General features: G+C 35.2%; 1 protein-coding gene across 1 annotated transcript; it reads left to right on the forward strand.

The window, feature by feature from the left end:
• Window positions 1-1,764: 1,764 nt before the first annotated feature.
• Window positions 1,765-4,036, forward strand: LOC142345367 (uncharacterized). Its single transcript, XM_075397399.1, has 3 exons — window positions 1,765-2,568; window positions 3,013-3,127; window positions 3,673-4,036. Exons 1-3 carry the CDS (start codon window positions 2,030-2,032, stop codon window positions 3,889-3,891), a joined length of 873 nt encoding a protein of 290 aa, XP_075253514.1. The 5' UTR covers window positions 1,765-2,029; the 3' UTR covers window positions 3,892-4,036.
• Window positions 4,037-13,674: the final 9,638 nt, after the last annotated feature.

The raw sequence follows: 13,674 nt of genomic DNA on the forward strand, positions 1-13,674 counted from the left end.
TATTATTTAAAATTACACATTTCCACCTTTACTTAAGCGGAGAGATAATAGTGTAATTTATTTTATTTTTGCACTCTTTTCCCGTTATTTCGGCTCGGGTACTGGTCAGGAGGCTACAACGGAATAGAGCTAAAAAAAACCAATATCTTGTTCAATTAAAAACTCTAATAATTTTTTTGGCGATAGCACTTTTGATTCCCTCTTAAAAAATTGAAAACTGATTAGGCAAAAATCTGAAAATCAAGAAAATTTAGGCTGGAGTTATGTTTATACAGTTCAAATCTCGTCGATTTGAAGAAGACTGCACCACAACTTAGATCATTTTCAATATTTTAATAGTTTTTAGAAGTTGATACTAACTTCATTATGAGAAAATTTTCATGAGTTAGTGCACAAACGATATAGAAGAAGCAAATCTTTCAAGTGGGGAAGATGAATTTTAATTTTTTCGGTCTATTCGACATAAAAAATTGGAAACTATTTTGTCAAAGACGCAAACTGGCAATTGTTCTCAGCTACTGAGATCGAGCGGGTTCTACTTATATTGCTTCAAAAATTCAATAAGTCTATACTTGTTTACTCCTTTTCATTTAGAGCCATTTAGTTGATTCGTAGTTGCCAATCGTTCCGCTGCCGAGGAGATGTTATTTTTCAAGAGTTTAATCCCTAGGCGTAGTTCCTATCCCTTATTTCGTTTTGACAGCTTAGATCTGCGCTCAGAAAAGAAACCCTTTAGTCCGAGAACATTTTAGCCACTGAAACACTGTATCAGCGTCATCATGTGACTTTGATGTTTATATAAACCGACACAAGGCACCGTATGAGTTTTGCTACGAACACGTGTTTAAGCAGCAAGCGTTTTATAATTGTTTCACAATTTTTAAATCTAATGAGTAATCAGTTCAATGATGCTCATCTCTTTTTGTTCCGATTTGTTACTGGTCCAAAACCGTTATATATTTTGGGGTAGTATTATTTGAAATTATAATATTTTTTACTTAATTTAGACTCATATGTAGCTTATATTGAAGCAGTTCTTTAATTCTGATAAGTGCGTAAATAATCAAATCAGATTGCTCAATGATTTTTCCCCTCGCTAATTCCTCACTAATAAAAATTTTCTTGTACAATTTTCTCAGAGAGGATTTCTTGTTCAGGAGAGTCTGTAGTTTACATCAACTTGCCTCTGATCATATTCGTGTCAGAGACTCGAGGCCAAATTCTAATGCAACATAAATGGTAAATGGTTACGAGGTACTGGAAGGCTGCTCAGATGTAAAATGAAGGAAGTACAAAGACGTTTTCCTCGTCACATCTTTTTGGTTCAAAGTTTTCTCGTTATATGGTTCTCGTTATATAGTAATGACCAACGAAAGCCAAAAAGCGAGGATTCCAAAAATCTGTGGTCAAAAGTGCAAAGTCGCTTCATAGATCGTATCTTGATCCTAACTAATAGCATTGATGGGTTCAAAATTGTTGACATTTAGTTAAGTCTGAAATTTTACAGTTATCTGTTCTAGGACACTTTATTCAAATGACCCGATTAGAAATATAGAGAAAAGTTTGTTCTTGACAAGCAAAATCGATGATTGTTAATGCAGGCAATTATAACCAAGAGAAAATTTCTATCATATTTTACGTACACACCTTTATAAGGCAATCAGCTGTTAACAGTACATGACGTCATTGGTAGCAGTGATAATTTGAGTATCACAAACATCAGCAAACAAACAACTCAATAGGGCATTTAGAATCTATATTAACAAACTATTCAGTTCGAGTTACGTCAATATTTAACATACATTCTACAAGTATTACTTTCCGCCTTAAAAATGAACCAATCAATAATTGCGAGACACACCCCCGCATAGTTTTACTACAATTTTGCAAACTCGAGTAACAGCTTCATTCTTTCAGAATTATTTCGAAATAAAGATCATAAACCAAAAGATTCTATTTAAAGCTCACAGTGCTAATTTGTTAGCCATAAATTTCAAACTTTGGGAATTTTGGAGAATATTATAAAAAGATGAGCGTTTTAGCGTCAATTCGAAAAGCTCTGTGCATTCTAGGCCAAATAGGTCAAATAGTATTTCTAATATTGTCGATTGCTTTTCATGTTCCGTTTATCTGGTATCAAATTCGAGACATCCAAGATATCAATTACGACCAATTTCAATCCGGAACTACAAATTCAGCAGTTTCAGACACTCTTTCACGGACAAATGGAACGAGTTCGGAATCAGACCGCCCACATTTATCAGTCACAAACTACAAAATAGATGCAAAAAATGTTTTTCATTTGGTTCCCAAATTTCGTTTTGTGTATCACAAAACTTCTGAAAATTCCAACTTCAAAAATTCTTCTGGACCATCAACAGTTTCAGAGCCTGGAACTGATCCAAGTTTTTCAGAATTATCTGTAATATCTCCAAGTTCTAACGCAACCAATGGAAGTGGAGGTGGAAGCGAAGGTGGAGTGGAGAGGATGTTCGGTGGAATGTGGTCTTTCTGTTCAAACCGGGGCAGTGACAATTGGTTATGTCTATCAATCGATGAAGAAATAGCGTAAGTGTGATAGCGAAAAAGTTTTGGTTTTTGACTTGCTGTGAAAGGCCTATGTGTATTCGAGTTTCTTTTCAAAACTTATTGTTAAAATCTTAAATCCAACCTTTTGTGGCCAATCTTTCGCACTGTTGAGTGAAATCATGAGTGACCTTTTTTGTTTGCAGACTTTCGTAGAAATTGTTACTGCAAATGAGTAACTGAGCGTCAGCAGCATGATCCGCAGCATTTTCAGAAACAGTGTTAATCTTGCAAAGGTTATATTGTAAAAGCATAGACAAATGCTCAAACGTAAGACGATTGCAAAGAGTAGATACTTGATGCCGTTTAGTTTGCAAACGTTTCTTATATTTTGTCAAACAAAACGTCTTCAACGTGAACTCACACTCGCTAAAAGAACAGCTAACTTTTTTTAACAACATTTTTCATTATCTCAATTTTTGTCAGGACGTACTTGGGTCAGGACTGGGACAACTACAAGACTCTGAAGACTGTGGTGTCCCTAAGTGAGCTGACTGGGTTGACCACCCTCTTTATGTTCTACATCACTATGCTATTCAAGGTCTGTTTTGATGCAGTAAACTAGTAGAATTAACGACTAAGTCGCTTATGCAATAAATTCATATCCACGGCTCCAAATAAAAAAGTAGCTTAACAAGATTTCCTAAATCATTCTTGTATCATTATTGCGAATTCTCCTAAACCACGCTGTCTCCTAAACCACGCCTGTATCATATTATGGCTACCAGGGTGAACATTACCACGCGCTTATTATCATCATCAAAAATGGTTATACTCATAGAAAAAGCGGAGTAATTGAATGGCATCGAGAGTCTTTAATCAATTCTGTTTACGATTACAACAGCGATGCATAACTTAGGCCACACTGCAGCTGATTCGACTATCTTTTCCGCCATTCTTCATTTAGCAACGGTTTCAAATTATTGCAGTATTATATCGAGCGCTAATAAGTCATTTCATCGATAATTAATGCAGTCGTTGTTATCGCAAAGGAAGTCTGTCTATTAATTTGTTCACAAACAGAAACAAACAAACAAAAATGTACGAAAAAAGGACAACAACTATGAGGAAAAGTTGCTATTTCAGGTACGTGTCCTGGAATTATCACTAACAATAGCTACAGCTGTAATTCTAGTCTTGGCCACAACAGCAACTTCTCTAGCCGAGACCACTTTTTCCACGGCACTTGGACATCCCACTTCGCCAGCTGAGGCAATGTATATTGTGTGGGTGTGCTTGTGTACCTCAATTGTCAACTCAGCAATATCGCTCACGATTCTTGTCGTTTCACGTTTTCACGACTGACAAATATTCAACAGTTTTCAGAAAGCAATGCATTGCGCATGTCAAAACTCACAAACTCCTATAGCTCAGTTGAATACAGTGCAAAAAAAACAATTAGAGAATTTAGAAATTTTGTTAGAATAAATATAATTTCCGTTAGTTTGGATTATTATTCTTGACTAAAACTGTTTGTTCAGAATTACTATCGTAGTGATTCCCCGGTAAAAGCTCCATTCCTGACACAGTAATTCTGAAAAAGTACACCCAAATATGAATTTGTTAGCCGAGAAATGACAGCGTTGACCAGATTTGCGTTGACCAGATTTGCGTTCAATATCTGGTGATCTAAAAAGCAATATGATGACATACATAGACTACTTCCTTTTAAAAATCCTGGAACTGTTTGCGAAAAAAGCGAAAATACTGTTCACGAATAAGGAGTAACACAGTTGGAACTAATCGCCTGCCCTGAACAAAGTTTTCCTTTTCATTGGCCTGTTAAAAAAAATGCAGGAAAAAATAATGGCTTGTAAAGCCTGATAAGAGATGGGATTAACGATAACTGTATATTTCAGAGGAGCAAAAAATATAATGTATCAATGATCATCCAATACCAGACAAAAAAAAATGAAGAATGATGTAGAAAAAAGAACAACAAGAAGAGCGGCGTTAAGTTGCACTGCTCTTCTTGTTGACCTTGTCTGACAAAATTAATGCAAATAAATTAAACTGGGACTGTGCAGGCCAACTCTGTTGAGCTTGTGCTGCATCAGTCTAAGCTTAATTATTTTTGTATCATTGGCGGTGTTATCATCCAAAAAAAAAACATTTGTTTTTAAATTTTCGAAGAGGAATAATTCTCAGTTTTAGGTAATTGCAAATGTTATTAATTACAAGAGTTAATTACAAGAGTCATTAGTTAGCAGCTTTCTCTTATCTGTTATATAAGAGTTACTTTTCGTTTACCCTGCTTGATCTCAGACACCTCTTGTGAATTGCGTTAGCGGTCACTTTAGACTGCAATATACGATGTCGTGATAAGTGTATGTCTCTGTACTACTCTGCTTCTCTTTTTTTATAATTTTTCGACTAAAGACCATCTAAAAAGGCTAACAAAATTGAAATTGAGCTGAAATTATAAATTTGACCTAACTAAACGGACTGCGCAGTGTACCTTTACCATTTAACACAAAATCTTTAAAACTGATTATAATGCCGGAAAATATGCGCTTTTTCACAAGAAATATCAGTCATTTTCAAATAGCCCTAAAACGTGACCTAAGGGCAACAACAAATGTATTTCTGACAATATTCAAGCAATAACAGTCAAAACAGTGGAAGTTTTAAAAATGGAAAGACAACTTATGTTACGTTTTTTTTCCGATACTCCCGATTTAACGGGGAAAACGATAGAGAAAATTGTTCACTGTTTAGATACAAACAATAGAACCAAAAGAAAACAACGTTTTCTGTGCAGACATCAACATTGAGTTGTTCAAACAAAAAGCCAAAAAACAGTTAGAGGAAACTATGAGTAAACTGTACACAACAAATATATACACAACTATACACGACTATACACGCCAAAAAAATATGAGTGCAACTATACACAACAGATCAACTTAGACTCTATAAACAGAAACAAAAAACACCAACTCCAATTTTGACTTGTTTTCTGCAACTGAGCTTCAGGCTCATACGCATAAATTTGTTTGCGACATGTATTCAAGATCATTATTGAAGTCTTTTTGAAAAATTACGCAATTTTATCAATGGAGAAAAAGTTCTAAAAACCAAAATCCATAAATCGGCAAAAGTTGAAAAACGCCATTCAGATTTGCTAGGGAAAATTGAATTCATATTAAATGGAACAAACTACTTAAAAAATCAAAGCAAAAAAGACTACGCGCTAACAACTGTGAAACCAAAAACAAGTTCGATGATCAAATGCTTAAGAAGTAATGCGTAATGCATAACAGTAAAATTATGGCCAAATAACAGGATATTGAAGAGAAAAAGTATCTCTCGTTCCACAATTGCTAATTTCTTAATCAAATCGCCAGAAGTGTTTATTTAAAAATTGCAAGAGAAATAGAAATAACGTAAAAGGGACAAAATCAAATAACTTATCTTCAATGGTACTCTACTGGTTGCAATTTATTAGGCGTGCAGCGAAAGTTATTTTCTGGCTACCAACGGTTGAATTAAAACAGTGATAGTTTGGATATATAAATTGAACTTTTTTAAGGACAGTAAAAGCGCAGGGGGAAAGAAAGAGACAGTTGAATGAGGGGAATGGAACCAACTTTCTTTTTCTGCTCCGACCCCTGTTGAGGGGGGAGGAACTACAAACTCAAATGGGTTTTTTGTTCAAAAAATTAAGGCCGATCGATATATTCATTGTAGACAATTGACTCTGGTATCATTAGAAAGCTTGTCCAGCGTAGAATATGGAATTAAAAAGAATTTTTCGATTTTCTTTTATTACAGGGAGTTATCAAGGTTTATACTTTGGAGAAAATTGAGTGAACTCCCTTGATTTTTTTTCACAATTTTCGGAATTTTTGACTGAAATTTCGCCAATTTTGCTATAATTTGTTAACATTTTTTAAGAAAGTGTTGTTGATTTCATTTTTAAAGACAAAAAATATTTTATTTTATTTTTTTGTTGTTTGTGTTTGTTGTTGTTGTTTGATTTGCTGTTCGTCTTGACTCGCTCTCTTAATACTGGTATATCTCATCAATCTAATGCATAATTTTTTACTCCATTGAGTTATTTGCTTTGGAAGCTATCTTTTCGTTCATACACCATTTTTTTTAAAAAAATACTTGAATTTTTGGGTTTTTCTACCCGTTCCTCATTCGGTAGACAATTATGACAAAATTGTGGATGAGCGGGGTCAGAACCATATGTGCAATTGCACATTAACCAGACTCCTTGTTTTATTATATGCGCAACAACTTAGTGAAGCAGGTAGAGTTAGAGCTCTCCAATAAATGCAAAATATATCAAGTTTGTTGATCCAACTAAAAAGTCTATCCCACTGGAGCCTAATTCCAGTGTTACAAAAAGTCAAAACCTTGAAAAAAACATTGGTTAGACTTTTTTGCAAGACAAAGCGTTCCAAAACTCAGTTGTTTGGAAAAACTTTCACGTAACAGACAAAGAAAAGGGTGATAAACGATGGCAGGATTAAAAAATCATTGGAAAGAAAACATAAACTCGTTACAGTCAAAATGATTCAAAATTGAGATATTGACTTGCGCAAAGAAAATAAAATCCACAAAAAAGCCGACAAAAACAAATCATTATTATGACAAAATTGAGCTGAAATTGAGCCTGAAACTGAAAGAGAACAACATGAAATCATCCATAGAAGTCTGAATTAATAAAAAAATAATATGGATGGCGCTAGTTCCACAAAATGTTATTGACCAAATTTTTCAACCGAATTTCTGGAAGTACACGCTTGCATGGATGAAATACTAATTGCCACGAACAACACAACAGTAGGTCGGATTAAGGCAGCAGAAAAAGTTCTCTTTGACATAATTTTGAAAACCGAAAAACTTAATTTTGCCTAATATGTGAGTTCTTGCGATACAAAATAGCGCCTAACAGAATGGCCCCCAATATAAGGAAAAACCTGATCTAGTTCAGGTAATTCATAAACTACACTAGGTTCAAACAACCAGAAGTTGGATGGAACTGTCAGTCAATCTTTGAAAAGATCAAACAGTATCTTTGAAAGGCTTCTTCCAAATATAGCTGAAAATCGTTAGCGGTCTGAGAATGTTGAGTAAGGAGAAAAATTCTCAGTGAAAACCTGCACAGGAAAGAGCAATTTAATGCGATAAAGAAAAATTGATGACAAAATTGAAACTAAAATTTGTACTTGAGTCATGCAAGATTGTACGCAGTTAAGATCCAAAGTTCAGATGTATAAAACACAAAGTGAAAGAAGGCGGTGAATTATTAGACTAAACCAGAGGCTGGGAAAAACAGCAGCCAGGGGACTAAATAACTTAAAATTTCAAGTGGGGCGACAGAATCTGTGATACAAAATCAACAGCGTGCCCAATACTATACTATCAAATGATGCACACTTGGTTTAAAAATATAGTAATCTTAGTGTCATTAACAACGTTGAATACATTCTATTTAATCATCCAACAAAAGATCAATCGACGAAGCAGCCCATTTAAGTAATGGTTAAGTGACTCTGCTTGAAGTCACTGAGAACTTCTGGCGTTTATCGAGAACCGCCAAGCGGTTCGAGATATCAAGTCAGAATTTTGCAGAGTCACGTAACCATGCTTAAAACACGAAACGCGCACGTTTTAAAATACCGAAAGTCAACGGAAGTCAACTTCTGGCTAAGTAGCAACTTCTGGCATTTTAACTTCCTGCACTGCAGACTTTCGGCATTTTAAAATGTGCAAGTGAGTGTTTTGATTGATCAACGATAAATCTGCACGGAGGCCCCTTCAACAGGATTTTGAAGTGAAGTGAAGTTAAATTTACTGGAGACCATAATACAAAAGATGATCAATCATATAACAAGGTCATCCAGAAGGTTGCCTGACGAGCTTTTCAGCTCACAAGCAGGCCACCTTGGCAAGGCTAAAAGGAAAGGAAAAACAGTTTATAGGTGGACTAGTTGAAGATCAGGTCGTGTAAGTCTTTGTTGTCAAAAACATAGATTCGAAAGAAATTGGCAAAAAATGTTTTGAAAGTACTATCATCCATAGCAGACATGTTCTCAGGTATAAGGTGGTTCTCCTTCGCATAGTTATGAGCAAGAACTAGTCTTCTGGATAGTGAAAACTTCATTACTCTACAGTGCCATGGAACAGAAGGGAGAATGCCTCTACTTTTACTCCGTAGATGTCTCCTAGTGTCAATTTTCTCAATATTCAATAAATCGAGAGGGCTAACTTTTCTGATTTGGCAGAATAATTCTTTGAACAAGAATTTCAAGTAAAGATCGAAAATAGTTTCCATTTGGACTTCAATCAATTTTTCTGAGATGGAATCAAATTTTCGCTTGAAAAATATTGCCCTTAATATTCTCTTTTGTGACTTCAATATTTCATTCAAATGATTTTTTGTAGTACTACCATATATTAGAATACCATATTGTATGACTGATTTTGCGTAGGAATTGTAAAAATACAAGAGCTGTTTCTTGGAAAAGAGATTGCGAGCTTTGTATATAATTCCACAGAATGTAGCAAGTTTAGTGCATATTCGTTTTATGTGGTCTGTGAAACTCAATTTATTATCAATTATGATGCCTAAATACTTTCCGACTAATTTCTGCGAAGAAGAACCACCCAGTGCGTTGTAGTGTGCAATACCTTTTTTTCCAAAAATCATCGCATAACATTTGCTGTTGTTAACAGTTAATTCGTTTTCCGAAAACCAATCGTTTGCCCTTTCGATGTCATCTGAAAGTTGTTTCTGATTCGAGTTTAGCGGACCAGAGGTGTAAATAGTGGTGTCATCTGCAAATAGCACAATCTCACTCTCACGTATAGCTTCTGTTAAGTCAATTATATACAGAAGAAAAAGCAAAGGCCCTAAAACTGAGCCCTGTGGGACGCCACAAGTCAAGTTCAATTCTGACGATCTGTTTTTACCATTTTGTAGTATTTGGATTTTGTTCGTCAAATAGTCTTTGAGTAGGTTGTGAAAAATGCCACGCAATCCCAATCTGTCAAGTTTTATTAGCAATACCTCGTGATTCAGAGTATCCAAAGCTTTTTTCAAATCAACGAAACATGCTTGAGTGTTTTGATTTTTATCACAATTATTTCTAAGGTATTCCGTAAATTTGATGAGAGAGTGTATACATGAAATTTTGGGCTGAAATCCGAATTGACGATTCGATATATTATTGAACTTTTTACAAAATGACCACATTCGTTTGAAGAGTAGTTTCTCGAATACTTTACTCATTGTACTCAACAGACTTATAGGTCGGTAGTTACTGGGATCTTCACGACTGCCGTCTTTGTGCAAAGGTAAAACGCATGCCTTTTTGAAATTATCAGGAAAGATACCCTTGTTCAGGCAATTGTTGAATATTTCCGTCAAAACCGGGGCAATGACTGTAATTGAAATTTTCAAAATTATGTTACTTATACCATCATGACCAACCAAGGAGGAGTTTTTCAAGTTTTTGATAGCGCTGACAACCTCATCTGTAGTGAGTTCAGGAAGAAATATTGTGTGTTCTACAAGTTTTGTTTTACAAATAAAATTGTTTATATTGTAATTCCCGGCTAATTTTGATCCAATGGTTGCGAAGAAAGCATTAAATTGCTCAACGTCTAACTCAATTTTTAAGTTTTTCTTTTCATCTTTACAGAAGTGATTATATGCATCAAATACAGTTTTTGCTTTACCCTTGAAGTTTGCATATTTATCATAGAAATCTCTTTTTGAGTTTCGAATAGACTTTGTAGGTCTATTTTTTGCTTTCCGAAGTTCATTCAGATTATCAATAGTAGGAGATTTTAGGTACACTGATCTTGCTTAATCTCTTAATCTTATGTTCTTCTTGACATCTCTGTTGACCCAGTTTTTTTTAAATTTCCGATTCTTAGTAATCGGTGCAAAGCGGTCAAGGACTTCAATAAAATCATTAGTAATGAAAACAATCTGGTCATTAGGATGTTGAAATGAACTTACTTTTTTCAATTTTTGCTGGAGTACAATCAAATAATTGTAAATCGTTTCTGCTTTTTGCAGTGCGATCAGATTCCTGGTAAAAAATTCTGTATCACGATCATGTTTGCGAAATATTATTTGTGTGTCAATTAGAAGAGAATAATGATCTGATATGTTGCTCTCCAACGTGTGAACATCGGAAACCATAGTTGTGAACATATGATCAATACACGAAGCAGAAGTTGGAGTTACACGTGTAGGAGCATTGTTCCTAATGTGCAGGCCAAAAGATTTCATATACTCAAGGTGGGATGAGGAGGCTCTATTGTTTTTCAAAACATCAAAGTTGAAATCGCCGCACACTATAGCACTCAATTTTGAGGAAACAATGTTCTCAATCACCAAGTCAAAGTCCTCCTGAAAAACATCATAATTCATCGAGAGTGGTCGGTAAACAACTGAAAGTCTCAAAGTTCTTTGGCTCTGGATGTCAATGGTGAGTATTTCAAGTTCGGTTTCAAACTTTACTATCTTGTACTCCAGGCTGTCATGAACAAATATTGCGCAGCCACCACCGCGTTGGCTTTTCCGTGTCCTCGAAATAATTGGTCTATAGTTCGGAAGTTTATAAAAAGATAGACACTCAGTGTCTGAGAGCCACGTCTCACAGAGACATAGAGCAATAGGCTGGTTTTCAAAACTTGCCAAAAAGGCTGCTAGTTGATGATGATGGCTTCTTATTGATTGGATATTCAAAAAAAGAACGAAACCAGTCTCCAAATTGTCCACAAACCTTTCCTTTGAAACCTTACCGAAATCAATTGTACTCATGAAAAGTAGTAGGATTTAAAAATTAGTTCCTGTTGTCCAGCAACGCTGCATGTCGACTGAATCGCTTCCGTTAAATTGTGGGGTATTTTTCTCTGCGGCGAATTACTCAAAAGCCCTTTTATGTAGTACAGCATTTGTTTGTCGTCACCCATCATGCCTTTCAACTGATCTAGAACAGAGGCATCATGCACAGGACTTTCGAAAATCACACGTTTAACTCCCTTTTGAGTTGCTTCTGGTGCCATAGAATATTGCTGCCGAAGTCCAAATGGTGGTAGTTTGAAATTAGGTATCACGTTTGTCCTAAGAGGGCTTTTGGAAATCGTCTTGTTTCTCTCAATAATCAATCCTTTGGCAGCTAGTTCGTCAACATCTTTTTTATTCGCAATAGTACGAAGTTGGACGTTATTATCAAAATTGAGCAGAACTTGAGGCTTAGAATTATTGGATGTAACTCTGAAACCTTGATCCTTCGCATACTCATAGAGTTCTTTATCTACCTTAGTTAACCGTTCGTCCATAAAAACAGAATTTTGATTCAAGGGATTCAAAAAATTTAGCAGCAACTTTTTCCTTCCCCAAATTCTTGTTTTCAAATCAAAATTATTGAACTTAGCTATAATGGGTGGAGGTCGAGAAATGTCTTTGATCTGCGCCAGTTCGTGACATCCAACCAGATCCTTCACTGCCATGTTGATCCCCAACACTCGATTGACAAAGTAAATAACATCATCGGTAACTGTTTTGTTCGAAACAAGAGGTAAATTTCTGAATATGATACAATCTTTTGATTGGTAACGTTCAATTTCATTAGTTTTTTTTCAGGTACTGGACTTCGTTTTGTAAATCAATGATTTGATCATTCTTCTTCTCTAAATCTACACAGATTTTGCGAAATAAGTCTTTTACGGCAGGCGAAATACCGTCATCAAGTGTGTTCAAAATAGTTTTATAGTCCATGTTTAAACAAAACGTGAATTCGAATTCAGTTCAATGCAATAGCGCGCTGAGCAAGAGACCGTTTTCTAGCTAGACATTTCTGTGTCATTTTTTGTGAACATACCCAGAGGACCTGGTCTTCAAATTGTTAACTTTTTGTACTTTTTAGCACAAACTGGTCATTAGGATGACCAATGGTCCCCGCCTATTGGATGACAAAAAGTTTTTTTAACAGTCGTATAATTGTGTGACTAAATTGAAATAAACTTGGCTCTAATTTTAACATCACTTTGAATGTTGTGTTACCGGAACAAACCATATTGCTCTGAGAGTTGCAGTCGTCCCGCATTTGCAAGTTAAGTTTTGTTTAATTATAACTGTTCAACAAAATAACGTCTGTTCAATGTAATTTAAATACATTTTAATTGTTCAATTTGCTCTGGCATTACAACAGCTAACTGTTAAATCTTCTTAATTAGGTTTGCAAATCTCGTTTGCAGACTCAGTACTGTGGTCGTGGACCGCAAATCCGTCCATTTTCTCACAACTACTACAACGCGGCAAACAGAACATCCAAAATTTCCCAAATTCTTCCTCAACACATGGCGCAATCAGCAGTGCATGTTTCCGGAAAATCAAACCTCGGGATAACTCTTCTCGGAGAATCCGACAATTGAAACCGTCTTGAGATGGGAACGCTGACAAATCCCCTTGAAGATGGCAGTTATTACGAACGAGGGAATCCTAATCGATACTATACTTGGCCCACTTCAAATTCAACGTCCAGTAATTTTAAGAACATCTTAGCCTCCTTAAAATATCAAATAATAAACACACATAGACGTACAAGAATTTCTAGGAATGAAGAAACTTGCATCGAGCACATTTTGTGTATGTGATGGTTTCAAAGAAACATCAAGAAACTTAGAAGTTTTCTTTATTAATGTTTCAAAGAACAAAAGAAGAACTTACCTGACGAACTTTGTTGCTATGTTTAAAAGCAAGGGCTACAAAACTAAACTCAATTCTAATATTTTGATTTGGCGCTATCATTATCTTATTGACCTATCAATCAGATGTTAGAAGTAAATTCTCCCACCAACAGAAACCTGATTCTAGCATCCACTGACCTCCAACTGATGAACTCGATTGTAACTAGGCCATATATGATTCCCATGAAATGTTGACACAAAACGAAAATCACCTCCGGGATTCGGAACTAAGATCTATTCACATGTCAATAGAGTAAAATATTTTTAGCTAACCTAAATTTTCTCTGTGATTTTTCGCATAGATAACTACTATAAATACAAGCTAATTTTTGTATATTTTCAGTTCCAAATTTATTTTAAAATTCA

Source organism: Convolutriloba macropyga, chromosome 9 (assembly GCF_964194025.1).
Source record: "Convolutriloba macropyga chromosome 9, txConMacr16.3, whole genome shotgun sequence".
NCBI lineage: Eukaryota > Metazoa > Xenacoelomorpha > Acoela > Convolutidae > Convolutriloba > Convolutriloba macropyga.